This window comes from Wyeomyia smithii, chromosome 3 (assembly GCF_029784165.1).
Source record: "Wyeomyia smithii strain HCP4-BCI-WySm-NY-G18 chromosome 3, ASM2978416v1, whole genome shotgun sequence".
NCBI classification, from domain to species: domain Eukaryota; kingdom Metazoa; phylum Arthropoda; class Insecta; order Diptera; family Culicidae; genus Wyeomyia; species Wyeomyia smithii.
This window is the reverse complement of record NC_073696.1, coordinates 178,060,758-178,079,786: the sequence shown is the minus strand read 5'-3', so window position 1 is coordinate 178,079,786 and position 19,029 is coordinate 178,060,758. Positions and strand designations below refer to the sequence as shown.

General features: G+C 38.6%; 1 protein-coding gene across 2 annotated transcripts in view; it reads right to left on the bottom strand.

The window, feature by feature from the left end:
- Positions 1-335: 335 nt before the first annotated feature.
- LOC129726657 (uncharacterized) overlaps positions 336-19,029 on the bottom strand; it is a 279,894-nt gene continuing 261,200 nt past the window's right edge. For both annotated transcript variants that reach the window (XM_055683609.1, XM_055683610.1), the window contains exon 13: positions 336-2,640. In XM_055683609.1, coding sequence (XP_055539584.1) covers positions 1,150-2,640 — 1,491 coding nt within the window. In that variant the 3' untranslated portion in view covers positions 336-1,149. The remainder of the gene's footprint in view (positions 2,641-19,029) is intronic.

Below are 19,029 nucleotides of genomic sequence, written 5' to 3'. Positions count from 1 at the left end.
TGCCTACTGAAAACGACTCGCATTGTCTCCCTGTCATCGTATTTTTGTGTCTGTTATTGAGTAGGTACATGTACACAACTATGATAAAGTTGATGACGCGAATTTTATGTTTGCGTCATATTTACAAAGATAAATTGATAAAATTATTTGTAAAATGAATTCTATACAATAAACAAACCATAAATGTAGTTTGTGTCTATATTTATCAAGCATTACATGAATGACTTACGTACTCACTGTACATGTGTTTGTGATATAAAGATCACACTCTTTCTGAAAAGGAAAAAGACTTACCTGTGATAGTAAAATTTCTTTCTTGTAATAAAATAAACAACTGTTAAATTATTCCGTGTATTTTACGATTTTGATTGTTTTTTCACTATTTTGATCTCTTTTCTTTTGTTTTCCGACCGTTCTACTATTATATGTTACATTCGCGTTTCGTTAAAGTAACATTGTAATTGTACATGTATTTGGCGATAAGTATAACAATGCATTTAATAAAATAGTGTTCTTTTAGATTTTACCGCGTTTTCAATTCTCGACCAAAACGTTTTAAAATATGTCAGTTTTTATCCTTTAACATTAGAGTTTATACATTTGGCAAAAACGATTCAACATAAAACAAAGTTTTGTTTTCTATTTTTGTATATATAGTAGTCTTTTTGATGACAGGTTGGAAGTACGTGTGTGTTTGATTTTACATCCTTAGTGTTTTTTGGTTTTGTTCTTGACAGGAGATACTACTTATTGAATCATGCCGATATTGTTAGATACATTTAAGATACTGTAAAATTGTCTAGAATGTAATGTTAAGAAAATGTTTTAAACTGAGAAATAATGCTAACCCACGGGAGAGGGTGAGCAAGTAATGGGATTTGTTTTGTATACAATTATTTAATTTTAGACAAAAAAGGTAAATTTACACTTCACTCTTCGTTTATTTTTTGGTTTATTTATGACACATGGATTTCGTTTATTCAAAAGAAAATATCAGTAGAGAGTTTTTACTCGTGTTTTTTGAAATACTTTGTACATGTTAGAATACAAGAATAAACGACACGGATATAATTTGAGTAATTCGAGTATTTTCTTGAATATAGCTTACTTTCGTACATTCTATGCTAATGACTTGGTTTTGCTTAATTGTCAAATTTCCGCTCTATCTAATGTTTTGGGGTGAAACATTTTCCGCTTACCTGAGGAACGGATGCTGTTCGCGCCAGCATTTTCCCGTTGCATTCCCAAGTTGTCGGTGGTTAATTCATCAGTGTCATTATCAGAGCCAGGACCTTTCGGTGTTCGTCTGTAAAGGTGTCTAGCAGCTGTCGTCACCAATGCTCCTCCTCGTTGCTTGTAACCAGCCGAGGAGGAATTCGCTATTCCTCCTTTTGCTAGTCCGGTTACGTTGGCGCTTTGCAGATCGTACGAAGAAGACTTTCTCCGCATGTTCTTCACGTTCTTGATGAATGATTGACTGACAGTGGTACCGCGAAGGAATTTGTCATTGCTGGTGTTATTATCGGTGTTACAGTTGTCGGTGACCCCGCCACGATTACCACCTAGGCCAGCATTAGTAGTGGCACAACGAATGCTACTATTATTATTATTATTGTTGTTATCGTGGTTGTAATAGCGCATCGTTGAAGTTGGCGCTTGTGGCGACATCGTTGTCACTTTTCCCGCCCCACCGGTACTGAGCGTCGCCGATGATGGTACATCCTTTTCCGGTATCTGCATCGACGTTACCAGCGGCGGTGGCGGAGGCTGCGATTGCGGTAGTGCTGGCGTCGTGGTAAAAAATACATTCGGATTGTTTCTGCTGTGGCTGCCTCCAGCTGCTGTTGCTTGGGGGGAACTGTGAAAGTTAGTAGTGCCACTGCTGGTCATACTAGTAGCGGTTGCATCATTTAAATGTTGATTACGACTGAGCGTCCCAAGCGAAGCTGCGGTTGGTTGGAGTTTTGATTGTTTGCCAAAAGAGCTTTTACGGTAATCATCGTCCAGATTCAGCGAATCGAAATTGCTTGATTCATTATCGTTAGCCAGATTATAATGGATTCCAGAGCTAGCGTTCGACTGGAAGGTCGCTTTTGGTATCGTCTGGTTATGATTATTATGGTTATTTGAATGAAGAAAATACTGTCCTAAATTTATGTTATTGGTATGCAGATTATGATTACTGCTTCCGTTATTGTGTTTCTTACTACTGCTGCCGCCACTGTGGTTAATGTTGCTTAAGGAGTTGGATCTTGGAAAAGGCTGCTGTACAAAAGTAAAGGAATCGGTCAAGGATGGAGACATTTTGGGAGTGGGTAGTATGATTTTATGCCGGGTATCATTGACCTTTTTCACATTAGTTCGATGAGACCGATACCGTGGTCCCATCGAACTGTCGTAGGGCTTTTCGCCGCCATTTCTTTCGAGTGTTTGTCTTTCCCGGGCCATAGATTCGAATGCATGTATTACACTTCCCACTCGTGTTGTGACATCAGGTATTCCCAGAGAACCACTGAACAAATCTCGCTGATGCCTCAGTGCCCCTAGCACCAGATCTGCATTACTGCTAGTACAATTCATATGTTCACCTAAATACAGTTGATTGTTTTGTGTGTTGAAAGTGTTGACCGCTGCTGTTGACTGCACATTATATACATTTTTGTGACGACATATACAAAAAAGGAAAGGAAATAAAAAGTTTGAACAGAAATAAGAAATTATGAATATACAGTGCTAACATATAATACATTTAAATAAAAAGATAGGATGTAAATTTGTATACAATGGGGTCCTAAAGTTTTAAACGGTTTTCTGATTTTTATATATCAGCTGGAAGAGTGCAATTTTCTGAGCAAAACGTGATTTTTAAAAAATGTTTAGCATTTTCCTTTGATTTTTAAATGAAGGATAAAAATCTGCTTGAAATGCCTAAAATGACAGTTCTCTCATAAACCGTACATGGGCGAAACGTCATCTTAGACCTTTCGAGCAGTTTTTTTATTATTCATTTAAAAATCGAAGGAAAACGATAAACGTTTTTTAAAAATCACGTTTTGCTCAGAAAACGCGGCTTTTTCGAATGATATATAAAAACCGGTATAGCTTTAGGACCCTATTCAAAATATGAAAAATAAGATTGATGTACAATATTTACTGCAGATAAAATCACCCATCACCATAGTCAAAAAGCAGTTTCAAAGCTTTGAGCGCTCTGTAAAGTTTTAATGAACTTGATGACTGTTTCTCGGAATAACAAATAACAAATTTTCATGCAGAATGATAATTTGAATATAAATATGGACGAAGTAGTTAGTCGTCTGTGGTATTAACGTTTCACATTACAACAAGGTTGTAGATAAAAACGAAAAAAGTTACGTAGCGCTAAATTTTCAAATAGGTACTTGTTGAAATAGCTGCCTTACAACTTGGTGGAGAACTTCAACTTTCTGATCCATCCTATATGTTACTTGATTTATTTAAAAACAATGAGTTCCAGCTTATAAATATATGGTACGATTACTGGCTACATGTTTGCTGATATCCGCACCATTTTTGAACACATTCAAAGCATCGTTATTGTTATCATTCTTTTACTCGATGATCATAGAATTAAAAAAATACCTTATTGCAAATCGTTAATTAACCGTACAAATCGTTACTGAATCGGAATTCGCGGAGGAAAGTAAACCGAAAATTTCAGTAGAATTTAAGATTTAACATCGCTAGAACTCATGATAGAAGTTGCATAGAATACTTCTTCTCTTGGGGAAAAAATGTCTGATTTGTCATACCATCGATAACCTGTATATCAACAGGTTATGAGCCTTAACGCGAATTCAACGCTATAAAATAGGGCAAAATATTAATCCACTTACACTACGAGCGCGTTTATGCAGTCACAATATAAATTAAGTGCCAGCACTTCAAACACACAAAGGTCGCAAACAATGCGTTTATTTGCTACATTGTAAAATCTGTTTCTCTGTGTGTAATAGTACGTGTCAACATAGACCATTTTACCCACGTGCACTGCACCGGAGTGCTGCAACTGCAGATGACTGGGTCGCAAATAAATTTTGCCGGAGGTAAAGTTTTCTGACAGGTGCAACTATTTACTCTGTCTGAATTCAAATTACGGGAAATTTCGCTCCTGTGATGATATGAAAATATTCCAGAATTCGAAATTAACCGAACGGCAATCAAAAGGACATTGTACTGACAGTTACTCGTTTCGTTAGCAAATAAAAGTGAAGCTCGGGATGGTTTTTGCTATCACGTATTTTAATATTGTCGCGCTATATTGTCGGTGTGGCGCACGAGTAGTCTTTGATCACATCATACATTGGAAATGTATGTAATTAAACTATTTTTAGCGTCTCATTACTGTGAATCAATAATTAGATGCTTTTTTGATCATTTACATAAAATACTGCTGTTGAATAGAGTGTATGTTAGAATCCCCTACCAGGGAATAACTTATGCGTATGGCTAATAATTTCCTGAACAAAATCACAAAGCACTGGAAGAATTGAAGTCAAAAACTAGAACTAGAACCGTTAACCGTTCTGAATATTTACATTATATTTTACAATAACTTCGAAAAAAAGCCGTTTCTATAACTAAACCATCATCAACGTGCACTGCCCTCACGAAGGAAGACCCAATGTTAAGAAACAAGCTATAGAAACTCTACGATATCTACTCGCGTAGAAACCTGAACAACCTAATCGGGGACGTAAACACGCAGATCGGAAGGGAAGAAAAGCACGAACCGGTAACCGGTCCGCACAAACTGGACACGGGGACAAACGATACTGGCTAGTGATAAGTTAACTTTGCAAACCATTTGGTGATCACATGGGAGCAAACCACGTTCTCATTGACGCAGGTTTTTCTCATACATAACCAACGTACGCACCAATCGCGGTGCGAATATTGACTCGTACTACTACCTAGTTGCCTTATGATGGGCAAGTCGACGAGGTAGAATTAAGATGCGTCAGTAAGAAGATCGTGAACACGAAGGGCTTGAGTCTCGAAGAGATTATGTTTCGTGAACCGACAACGTCGCGTTCCCATTCCTTCTCACGGATGCTAGTGAGGTGGTCGATAGGCGAAATCAGCATTTCGATGAAGTTCATTTTGAGATCGGAAAGCTGGAACACAACAAAGCAGAGCGAGCCTTTCAAGTAGGGAGACGCTGGCTAGCGCGCTATAAGGTGTGTGGATGGAAGGAGTCGTCTGACCCATCTACAAAAAAGGCGAGACGCTGGAGTGTCGAAAACAATGTACTCATTCATCACCTTTTCACTAACTTCTCGGCGACCCAAATTGATGCGATTGATCAAGGCCATCATAGCGCAAGTGATGTGCTACGTGCGTGTTCGGGGATACTCTCGGGTCGGTTCAGTTACTGGGTTTTCCGGATGACTTGCGTACGGGGGTTTCCCGAATGACTGGTTGCACGGAACTTTGCGATGGCGGAGGAATCCCAAGCCCGACTGAGAGCTGAAGCTAGATAAATCCGTGGAATACTAAATACATGCGAGCGAGAGCCCGCAAGGAAATCAGCATTAGCCTCTCAACTCAAATCTCTGTAGACAGCGATGAACCTGAGGTTGTCGTCGAGTTCGTGTATATGGGCATTGGTGACCGCCGAAAGGTGTTGTACCAGCAAAGAGATTCACAGACAAATCCAGGCCAGTATAGATGAAGGAAAAAAATGTAGGCCAGTTTTTTCTAGATTTTTTCAATCCGACTGATCTTACAGAAATGCTCCCCCATAAAACATGCCCACATATCATATCATCATCGATTTCAAACCGGCCTACGTTACAATCGATCGAGAACAGCTATGGTAGATCATGCACGACATTGACTTCTCGGATAAACTGACGCGATTGATCAAGGCCACTATGGCGCAAGTGATGTGCTACGTGCATGTTACGGGGATACCTACTTCTGAGTTCTTCTGAATCGTGCTGAGGTATCAGTGATGGACTTTTTTGTTTTTTACAGAGGTTGGTCCAGCTACTGAGTTTCGCGAATAACTTAACTAACACGAAGGAGTCCTACACACGATTGAAAGCCGAAATCAGATGCATTGGACTGTGGATAAATGTGTTGAAAACTAAATACATGCGAGCGAGTGGGTCTAAGGAGAACAGCATAACTACCGTGAGGTATTGTGACGTCAATCCATTTAAGCTGTTTCCCAATGTGGACCACAAACAAAAGAATTTCTCGTCACTCTTGCATCTAAGTGCTGCCATTTTATTTTCTTGATTCTATGCAACGTACGAATAAGTAATAACGGCAAGAAACATACCAAAAGATAGGTCTTCGATTAGCGAACAAATTAGCATGAAAACCTCGTATTCGAAAAAATGGCACTTGTCACATTGTCACCTCACGGCAGATAAGTTTCCGAACTCAAGTATCTGTAAGCGACGATGAGCTTGAGGTAATCTAAGAGTTTATGTATTTATGGTTCAACGACAATAATAATACATGTGAAGAGATTCAGAGCTGCATCCAGGCTGAGAAACGTACCCACTTTTCACTTCGGAAGACACTTCGATCGGATCGGGTGCGACAGCGCACGGAGTTGACGCTGTACAAAATCCCAATCAGGTCCGTTCTTTTTCGGAATCAAAATAAAAACGCATCTCGCGGAAGATCTGGACGTCACTGGAATTTTTGAATGGTAGGTGCTGTGAACTATCTCAGATTGAAAAAGTCGAGTGAAATCGGTTGTTTTCAGCAACTCTAACGACACCAGAAACAGAGGGTCGCGGCATACACGGTGGCTTGACTAAATCGAAGGAGACTTGCAGGTGATGAGACACCTGGCATATTTCTAATGCTAAGACGAGATTGAGGAAAAGTGTCAACAAGAGGCCCAAGATCGCGTAGCAATGGAAGAGTTGTACTAAGCTAACGACACTCGGAAAATTCTACGGAAAGCTGAACAGCTCCCGTAAAAGCTATCTGCCACAAACCGATATGTGCACGAGCTTGGACGGTAACCTTCTGCGGACTGTATAGTCACTGTATATTTCACTAGTTTGGCGGAGTGGATTCGGGAACCAATTTAAACTGTTATAACGGGAACCTGTCAATGGAGATTCTATACGACTGGTTCCCGTTATAACAGTTTAAATTGGTTCCTGAATCCACTCCGCCAGACTGTCAACTTAGGAACTGTAGTAGCAACAGGTAGTCAGAATTGTATATTATTCGTTCTCGCATTTTTTTTAATCGGATAATTTGTATTAACTCTTTTTAAGGCAGTAGACCGATAACTTTGAATTGTTTATTTTCTGGTAAAGGTAGATTCGTTGCGAAAAAAAGGGTTTTCATTAGAAATCAGATTTGCATATATCTCGTTGTGTTCATGCCAGCTTCCATGGCCATAAAGAGTGCCTCAGTGGAGCCAGGGGTTAAAGTGTGTTTTAATGGAGACGCATTGTATATCATATAATTGCGGAGAATTAGTACCAGTACTGTAACGTCAGAAGGTACCTATCTATTAACCGTGGGTATACGTATAACCTTTGTTATTAAGCCTAAATCCGAAAAAATGTTATTGCTACAATATATTTTATTTAAAACCTCTCTTATAGTCTTACCAATTTCAGTAAGCTCAATATTTTTTCGTGTTTCATCCTCTAAAACCTTGCATCTTTCAGTTCGTTCAAATATGAACAAAAAATAACCTTCTTTTTCGCCATAGCATCTTCCTCTAATTTTTCATTGGTTTTCACACAGAACCGAACATTCTCATATTTTGCATAATTTTATTTGGATAAAAGAAAGGCAACATATTGAATTAGATTATGTTGAAGTTCAACGTTCGCCGTTATCCCTTGTGTCATTCGCTTCAAAACTGCTTGCTAAAGAGAGTATAAAGTTATCAATTTCAAAAATTATTTTTATATTGGAAAAAAGTATTAGGATTTGATAAAATAAATAATTCATCTAAAAACGAATAATTGTACGCATTCTGGTAATGGCTAGGAGCACCATAATTTTTTCCGATTTGAGCTTCTGAAATGCACTATATTTCATTTTGTCGACCAGTGAAATCTCATTCATATTGTCAGATCGTGGCCCTTTTTTCGCTGAATTCTCAAAATCAGCGATTTTTTTGACAGTTTTTGTTTTGAAAACAAAATATAGCCGATAGCCGATTTTTGATCAGAAGATCTACAACGGATAATTTCAATGAATAATTTAATATGTGTAAAAATTGTGGCTAATCATTCTTCCGGTTTTATATCTATTATATCTTCCAACGTTTAAACTTCGCATTGATTGTCCTACACTCAACATATTTTTCACATTATTGTTACATGAAGTTTCCTGTAGTTATTCATTTTCTGTCATTTTGCATGATTTATGTGATAAACATAACATCTACGTGAAAATCACCTGCATACTATGTTTTATCACGTAGTATCTACGTGAACTTGGCAACGTCAAACAGAATGTCATAGAAGAAGTATCGCGTGAACTCTCTGTGTGAGAATATACAGAAATCAAAATGGCGAAGCTGTTATCTAACTCAGTCGCTGGAAATAAAATAGAGTTTCTTGACGGCTTGCCAATAAGTTAGCTTTCGAAAAACCGTACGAATTTAACATCGAGTCTTGAAGTTTCACACAGATTCAGTTCAAAGGTCGAGGAGTTTCCTGTACATAAACAGTTGCAGCTTACAGTAATTATCGCCGGCAAATGTCGTACATAAATGCTTGAATACCACCCGATATGGGTATTTCTGGAATCGAATTGATGCTCTGAGGCCAAACATCAATTTCAGACGCTATTTTCAAATTAAAGATCGTGACTTCCGGTTTGCGGTAAACAGTAAAAATTGACCAAATACCACCCCATATGAGTTATTTCGGAATTGATGTCAAGAGACCTGAAAACGATTCCAGACGCCATCATGAATTCCAAGATGGTGACTTCCGGTTTCCGGAACACAACCCAAAATGGCCGAATACCGATACGTGTAATTCACGGATCGGGATGATGCGCAGACACCAGAAATCCACTTTAAACGCGATTTTTAAATTCAAGATGGTGACTTCCGGTTTCTGAAAAACATCCAAAATTGACCAAATACCATCTCATATGAACACTTTTGGATTCAGACTGATGCCAAGAGACCTGAACATGACACCAGACGAACCGAAAGTCACCATCTAGAATTTTTAATTGGCGTCTGAAGCCGATTTCCTGTCTCAGAGCATCATTTTATTTCCAGCAATACACATATTGGGGGGTAATCGACCATTTTGGGTTGCTTCCTAGAAACCGGAAGTCTACATCTTGGAACCCAAAATGGCGTCTGGTGTCATTAAATACTCTCAGAGCATCATCCCGATTTCGAAAATACCCATATTATTTTCCAGAAATCGGATGTCGTCTCTTGGAATCCAAAATGTCGTCATCCACGCTCTGGACATTATCTCGATTACGAAAATACACTTATTGGAGGGTATTTGACCATCTTAGGTTGTTTTCTAGAAACCGAAAGTTCATATATTGAAATTCAAAATGGCGTCTTGGCCATTTCCTGATCCGTGGGCATCATCCCGGTTGCGAAAATAAATATTGGATGGTATTTGACCTTGTTTTTTCATTGTCTCTATGGCTTCTAGAAGCCCTAATCTATCTCCCCCATTTTGAAAGCATATCAACAAAACCATTAAAATGGTTGTGAGATTCTATCAATTAAATCATAAAACCATAATGTTACTTAGTTTCGAAGCATATTCGCATATAACTGGTTATTCTTGAGTAATTTCTGTACAAAACCATTGTTATTAAACGCATTTTTTCATTACGGTTAATGGCACTTAGTGCGTACTTTTGCCCCACGCTCTATGCGTACTTTTGCCCCACAATGAGTTTTCCAGCTGGTTTGAGTTTTATGGCAAACTTCAAAATATTTTCGGCAAAACAAATTCACACTACAAACCACAATTATATGTACAAGAGTTTTTTGGGAAATTTATAATATTTTCATCGTAGCAACTGTACGTAAAGGACAAACTGTCTACCTAATCAAGATTTTTTTGTCTGGTTTACCGTTTTACTACCACTTTCTGTTATGTGATCGATACTAAGTACTCCAACATCTAGAAAATCTATAACGAGCGTCTTAGCAGAGTGATTGAGATCAATCAAAGAAATAGTTATCGGTTTCCGTTATACTCTACTAAATTTTTTGGAAATAAATATTGAAATTCAGTCCGCATTGCGGACTGAATTTCAATATTTATTTCCAAAAAATTTAGTAGAGTATAACGGAAACCTTTAACTATTTCTTTGATTGGTACTCCAACATGTTTTCACAAGTATCTTCTCTAGTAATTCACACAATACTCATATGGCTTATATTCTCTTTTGTGAATATTCTATACTTAGGTCGAGATCCCGAACCTCATTCCTTTAGACACAAGAATAAGCCAACTAAATCGTTTTCTCGTTTTTCTTATCTACTTCCAGTTGTGTATAGAACAGAGAGCCATCAAGAGACGTCCTCCATCATGCTCTGGCACAGGTGATGTCAACCGTGTACCGTAAACGATACCATTAAACTGTATTTTTTTCCACAGCTGTACCTACCCCATTTCCCAGGAGAAATCTGTTTTTCTATCCTTCAGGCGTTTCGGCGAAATTGAATTGTCTAGTCTATATATAATATCAAAATCAATTTCCGACTAGCAAGTTTTCGAAAGCACTGCAGTCGCTGCCAAAACCAACCTGCTGTCCCACGATGGACAGTACATAGGTAAGAAAGAAGTGCTGGAAAAAGCAAGTGAGTAGCAATCTCTGAACATTGTGAGTAAGCACTGGCGTCGTTAGATCCTGCTGAAATGGAGGCAGAAGTTCAGACCATTCGCGTCGTAAGTTTTTATGCATTTGAAGTAATAGATCAATAGATGCATTCATTGTGATACATCACTAAACGAAACCAAATGACGCATAATACGGCACTTTTAAACTTTGAGTGCAAACCCCAGTGAATCCTGAAAACGCTATTGGTATTTCGGTGATAGTTAAATAGCGATTTTCTAGCCAACTCTTCGGCATCCGAAACGATGGAATCGTAGTTAGGCGGAGGTATTTCCAAGGTGCAATCAATGCAGCAGCGGAGCAAATGTTTTTTTTGTTCAATTGTTTGATCCTGTCTAGCTGGGGACATTCTGCAGCAGCCTCAACCTGGCTTACTAGTTACATGCAAAGCAAGAAATGTTCCAATGTTATTTCATACAATCGTTGGGGTACTACTGATGAACAATATACATAGTTATTCCGTTTAGATTGGGTAATTACATAAACTGCAGCTTTTGCATAATAACAAAATTCTCTGCTCACCCTGGCAAATGGTTAATTCTCTATCACTGTTTCAAGCGCGTTCCTTCAATTCAATTTTAGTTAATTACCCCAGTATTTTGTTGCGAACCTAATTAAAAATCATTTTCAAAAGCCAACAATAATGTACAAAACTTGAAGCATTATTTGAGAATTAAGTCATAGCCATTCACGAACCGGGGAACATTCCTCTGTCGTTGCTAATCTTTGGCTGAACGTTCATGATTAAACCATTTATACCGTAGCAGTGACAATAAAGGAAAGTTTGCCTAAACGGCTGACTGGGAGAAAATATGCTGACCGTCCTTGAACGGAAACTGCTTTGAAGTCTCGCACCCTTGTGGTTCGCCGCAGACGAAGAATGTTCCGCTCCAAGAGTTCAGAGTAAGCCTCAATAGATTCTATCTTTTAATTACAATTGTTCCAAAGTTGGGTAATCAGGCCTACCACAGAATTTTGCGTGTTCGTGATTGTTTTGAGGTGTTTTAACCGATAATTAGTCCCACTAATTCAACTCATTTTTGGTGCGATGAGAAAATGAGAAAATTTTGCAGAATCATTCTTGCTTCTTTGGCGATGAAAAATTGTGCAGTGGAGTGGGAGTGAAACATGTACGTGTGATGGTATAATGGTACCATTTTTTATGTCAGGGGGTTGAATAGAGTAATAACTTAATCTATTGTATTCATCATGAACAACATTAATGCATAATGAACATTTTGTGTTAATCTCCTAGTAGGTACTCGCAAAAACTTAGTTTTATAGATTTACTATATTATTAAAAAAAGTTAAATGGATTAATTATTACAATTAGATATGTATAATATTTCATTTTCCGCTGAACATATTTTCGGTTTATTTGAATAGAAAAACTTTTTAGCTTCTTTGTTTTCAAAACGAATTTAACTAAGCGAAGTTTTAAAAAGTTCATGTCCAAAACATGGCAACACAATTTGAAATTAGAATTTATAACGCAGTAAATAGAGTGCAAAAATACAACATTGTGTATTTCAGTAACATGACACATCTCATCAATTCCAAGTGAAATCGGCCTGATAGTGCAAAAATATGAACCGAATATTTTTGATTCCAATTTTTCCATAGATATTTAGATTCTGCCTCAATTTTCTGTAAACGGCGTATATGATTTAGAAGCTGAAATCTTTGAAAAATTGTCTCTCAAAAATTTTGATCTGTACTGAAATAATAACAATGAACGAATTGTAGAAAATAGATTTCTCGGTTTGAAATAAATATCCTTTGATGAATCAAAGCAATCAATCTTAAATAAAAATTTGAAACTCAATATACAAAATAGTATTATTTGTTCCTTTTTTTTCAATTTAGGATATAAATTAAATCCAAAATGTTCTAAGCGAAAACATCCTTAATATTGTATGACGCATGTAAAGAAAAATGAATGAAATGTTTTTTTGAAAAATCGAAAACTACACTTAGGGATGTAGTCAGTTAGAATCGTTATTTGCAGTAAAAACATACATAAATCTCAAACTTTAAAAATTTTATTCAAATTGGAAAAAATACGATGATTTTTTTTAATGTAGATTTTTTCAAGTCGATAAATTATGTCCATAGACAATATTTGATTACAGATCAAAACTTACGAAATACAATTCCTCAATGATTTCATTTACAAAAGCTGATACATTCCTTTAAAGAAGAAGCCTTGAGATAAAATGGTTCAAATATATGTGGAAATATCACGAGTCCTATAGTTGAAGGTAAATACAAAGCTCCTTAAAAATCAAAGTTATTCAGTGATGATAACCTATTCGCGTGGAAATGGACATTTATTGACCATGAAGCTTTGTTAGCAAGAGAATAAGAGCTCTCCTAATGATAATCTTTCTCTTTCATCGCCTAACCTTGAGAATAACCTTGTGTAGTCAGCACTCTTAATCCTGGCATAATAGGCATGCGAAATTTTTATCAAATCAGCATTATTGCAAAGATGAACAAACCCCAAAAATATCGGCCCGACTGAAAAACATCGCTGCACAATAGGCTCATAATGATGACCAGAAATATGTTATAAAAAAAATTTCTCGATCACTTCTCTAGTGTCGCACTTTTTGAACATGTAAAATGAAAGCTCTCATATGAGTCTACAAAACCTATTGTTTGGATTTTGAACCTATTTCTGTTGGCAAGTGAACAAAAGATTTAAAAATCACCATTTTTCGAATTAAAAATGTTTTACCCCACAAACTAATTGTCAAAAAATCTGTAATTATTTAAAACAGTGTTCAATTATTAAGATAAACCATTTGAGTTTCAGCCCAATAGAAAAACCTCGGCAATCTCCCTGACTGGTTTTTAACTCTATCTTTGCGGAGAGAAATCAGTTCCAGAAATCGAAAAATGACATTCAAATTCTTATTACATAGCAACCGCATGCATAATTGGCACAAACTATATTGCATGTTGAAGATCAATCTGTTCTCTAACCGCTTAAAATACTTAAATCGATAGAAATTTCAAGTATAGTTGTTAAACTGTTATCAAAGTTTATATGTCAGGTGATGCCATATGGCATCACCCGCGGGGAATGGGTTAATGGTTATTCATGAAAACTGAATAAAGAACCGGGTAAGCGCTTTTGACAAGGCTTTAAGACATTTAGTCTGTTGATAGACTCAGGAGCAACAAACGAATACAAAATTGAACATCTGTACTTCAGGTTGAGGTCCATTCTGTCCCAGAGAGAGCGTTTGATTCAAGAATGACGTCCCTCTTTAGCTTATTCATAAGTCAAAAACCTTGTTAAGTCAGGTCAGGAGAAAGAAAGACGAACACGACATGCCGAGAAAGAAGCGTTTTACGAGCAGTAGAAGTAACTCCACGACAGCTGCTCGCGTCGAGACGTTAAGATTGTCATCGAAGACATGAGCGCTCAGATCGGAAGGGAAGAAATGTACTAACTGGTGATCGACTCGCACAGCATGCACACCGAGACGAGGGATAACGGCCTGTGATGCGTAAACTTGGCAGTTTTCCCGCAAAGACAAGCGCAATGAGCGAACCTGATTGACCATGTTCTTATCGACGGTCGGTTTTTCTCAGACATTATCGCAGTGCAGAGATTGACTCGGACCTTTAGTTAGTTGCGATATGCTTGCGCTCGACGCACGGCATAGCCGAGCTCCGCGGATTCACATCTAGCGCTTCGGAACTTCAAGGCTGCAGGGATATACGCGTAACGGCTCGAAGCGGTACAACCTACGGCAGAGGAGCTTGACGTATCACCTTTAGAAGACGACGGTTGCAGCATTCGCGCAGTTACCATCAAGATCGCAACGACAACGCTGAGAGTGAGGCATCGATCTGCAGAGAATACTGGTATGATGGGGAATGCGAGACAGCGGTGAATGAGAAGAACCGGACCTGTCAGATATACCTGGGCAAGTCGACGAGGCAGAACAAAATCAAGTACAAACCGGCACGGAGTAACATGACCACGATTGCGCCAGCAACAGGATCGTGAACATGAGTAGCTCGAGTAGCTATTCCGTACTAGTGAGACCGCAAGCCGACATGTGCGGATGATGCGGATGGAAACCGTCTCACGGATGCTAGTGAGGAGATAAACAGGTGGAGGCAGCCTTTCGATGGACAACTAAATGGATACAGCAAGCAGAAGCAGAACAGGAACTGACCTAGAGGCATCTCAATCTTTACAATGTTTTCCAAATTATTAGGTTCAAGGTGGCTTTTTCTGAAACAATATTTCTTAAAAATGAGTATTGGTATGTGCCCAAGAAAACAACTGTAACTATAAATGAAATTTCTATTGTTTACTTTATGAAATAAATCTAAGAATTCTCTAAGGTCCCATAAGATAAATCGGGGGCGAAATTGATCACCTATGAAATTCATGCATTCCATTGGAAATGTGCCATTACATGATATGTACATGGTACTTACTAAAAGATTTTTGAACTAAAAGATATCAACCACTACTACTTTGGAAACGAAAATAACAATATTTTATGTAAAAATCTAATCGCTCTAATCCTGATGTTTATGAAGACCGTTGTGAGATCGGGAAGCTGAAAGACAACAAAATCGCCTGCAAAGAAAGCCTGTGAAATGTTGACTGGAATAATGTTTTTATATAGGAAGCAACGTTCATCTGTAATATCGAGGAATACGAGACGCAGGTGATAGACATGGGTAATTTTCCTCGATCTGTTGGCGTTTCTGATGTTGACGTTGGCGATATTTCAAAAGTTAATAACTGGGTGGATTTCAATACCTTACATTTACTATTTTATTTCACAGTATTTGGTAATCTTTCCCGTCATACTTCTGTGATTATGAAACGTGTTAAGTATGATCACAAATATCCCGAAAGGTTCTCTCCAGCGCTGATAGAGCCAATGAAGTGCAAAAGAGCTGCTTTGAAGCAAATGCGTCGTGCGAGATCAAACGAAAATGTAACTCACTATAAACAACTGCTGCGTATGTTCAAAGCTGCTCACAAGGAGGAATATCAGGTTTACTTGAATGAAATACAGCGTGATTTGAAAAATAATCCTAAAACCTCCTGGAACTTCGTAAATAATCGAAAGAAACATTCTCGCATCCCAGAAAATGTGAGATACAGAGGCGCAACCGCTACAGATACTCAATCGTCGACTGGCCTTTCCGCCGAACATTTCCGTAGTGTCTTTGCGGAGCAGCCTTCAACTGTGCGTATACCTTCTTTCGGCAGTGGCTTGGAGGTATTTCAAGTATCTGAAACTGATGTCAAAAATGGAATCCACAAACTTGACACAAACTCGTCGCCTGGCCCTGACACTCTCTCTAACAGCCTCCTAAAACAGTTCCGAGGTGAGCTTTTGGCCCCTCTTACCAGTTTGTTCAACGCGTCACTGGCTTCCGGTTATTTTCCTTCAATTTTTGAAAAAATTCTCACATCACACCTGTTCATAAAAAAGGATCTCGCTCAGATGTAGCGAATTATCGTGGTATAACAATCCAATCTGCTACTCCTAAGCTTTTCGAACGGATAGTGCACGATTCTCTTTACGAGGTAGTCGCTGAACGAATTTCTTCTGTGCAACACGGATTTTTAAAAAAGAAATCCGTTACCACGTATCTTTGCGAGTTTACTTCTCTAGTAACCGATTATATATCCAAAGGACTTCAAGTCGACTGTATTTACACAGATATGAGCGAGGAATTTGATGCGGTTAAGACGGACAGCATTCTACGATCAATTAGTGATTTCGGCATTGGCGATCCATTCTACAATTGGTTGTAAACATATTTGGTGGGAAGAGTTCAGTATGTTGAAATAAAGGGACACGTCTCTGCTTCGTTCACAGCGAATTCGGGAGTACCTCAAGGAAGCCACTTAGGACCACTGTTGTTCGTACTCGGGATGAACAAGCTGCCCGACAAATTGTCTAATGCCATGATTCTGATTTATGCTGATGATGTGAAAATTTTCTTGCCTATCAAAACAAATGACGATTGTTCTAAATTACAACTGGACATGCAAAGTTTTGGACAATTCTGCTCGGATAGTGGTCTAAACGTTAACACTGAAAAATGTTCAGCTATGACATTTTCTCGTAAATTATCTCCTATCGAGTTTGAATATAATTTCAATGGAACTGAGTTACCACGTAAAGACCTAGGCGTTATATTTGACCGACAACTTCCGTTTACAAACCATATCGACAATGTAGTAACAGGCAGCTTAAAATTGTTTTCTCTTGTGAGGCGGTACGGACGGGATCTATTCTATAAGTCATTTACAAAGCGCTAGTGCGGAGTAAGCTAGACTTTGCGAGCGTTGTTTGGCGCCTCCAATATGTAACACATATTCAACAATTTGAAGGAATTCAAAAAAAGTTCGTGCGTTTTGCCTTACGGAACCTTAGATGCAATGGTGATCAATTACCTGCCTATCAAGAATTGTGTGCATTAGTTAACACTGACACAGTACATTGCCGACACCAATGTATTAGCAGGATGGACTGATAGTCAAACCCTTTCAGCTCGAATACATCGTAATAGCAATACGGTTACGCTAAGAAATCCAAGAGTGTTCAACCCTCCGCAACGAGCTCGGAATTATTCACAACATGAACCTACATGCCGTTTCATGAGATCATTTAATGAACTACAGCATATTGTTAACATTGACATGTCACCTGCAATGTTAAAAAACAGACTAAATTTATATTTACGAGGACAACTTCATGATTGTTAATTGATTGTAGTTTTGTCTTTAATTAATTGTATTTTAATATTAAGTGTGAATAACGGGCCCAAAGCCTATATTTTCCAGAAGAAATAAATAAATAAGAGATGAACTGCCGAGCGAGCTCTTCAAGTACGGTAGAGAGGCGCTGATTCATTTCTAGAATTTGGGAGAAAAAAAAAGCCACCAGACGAATGGATGGAGAAAGAGTTGTCTGCCTCGTCAAAACTACCGCGGCCTATGAAATACTCTCGCAGATCTTGTTTTATCGTCTATCACTTACAACCAGGAGGTTCTAAAACCAGTTCCAAGCAAGTTGCTTGGAAGCCCGCGCCATCATAGATCAAATCTTTTTAATCCGACAGGTCATACAGAAATTTCGGGAATACAACGCGAGCCCACACATCACATCTTCATTGATTTTATGGCGGCCTACGGTACAGTCGATCGCGAACAGCTCTGGCAGATCAGACATGACAAAGGTTTTCCAGATAAACTGACGCGATTGATCAAGGTCGTCATGGTGCAGGTGATGTGCTACGTGCTTGTTTTAGTGATGCTCTCGAGTCTCTTCGATTTGCGTAGAGGGTTAAGACAAGTTGATGGGCTATCTTGTTTGCTGTTCAACAGAGTGTTGAGAGTGTGATTCGAAGAATGGCCATCGACCCGAGGGACACAATTTTTAAAAGATTGATTCTGCTTTTGGGTTTCTTGAATAATTTGATCATCGAAGCATATAACTTGGCGCCGACGAAGGAAACCTACGCTCGACTGAAAGCCGATGAGCTTGAGGTAGTCGACGAGATCGTGTATTTGTAGTCACTGGGGACCGCCGACAATAACACCAGCAAAAAAGATCCAAAGACGCATCCAGACTGGAAATCGTGCTTACTTCTCGGTCGAATCGGATACGATGACGAACGGAGTTGACACACGAAGTAGAAAACCATAATTATACCGGTAGCTTTCCCTGCGAAACTAGCAAAACTGATTTAGGCCACGATGGATGGTGTACAGTGCTGTGTGAAGACTATATTATCAAACCCGTTTGAAACACGCGAGAGACTTCGCCAAGGTGACGAACTCTTCTGCCTCCTGTATAACATTGCGCTTGAAGGTGATATGAAGCATGTGGTCATTAACATGCAAAGCTCGATCTTCAATAAATCCAGCCAGTTCATCTGCTTCTCTGGTGACGTGGACCTTGTCGGAAGGACGTTCCAGGCAGTTACTGAACAGTTCACCAAGCTGAAACGTGAAGTAGAAAAGGCTGGATTGAAGACCAAATATTTGATAGCAGGGGGAAACGAGTGCGATAGGCCTCGCAAAGGCAGTAGTGTAGTGTTCGACGGAGATGAGTTCGAGGTGGTTGACGAATTTGTGTATCTCAAATCATTGGTAACGTC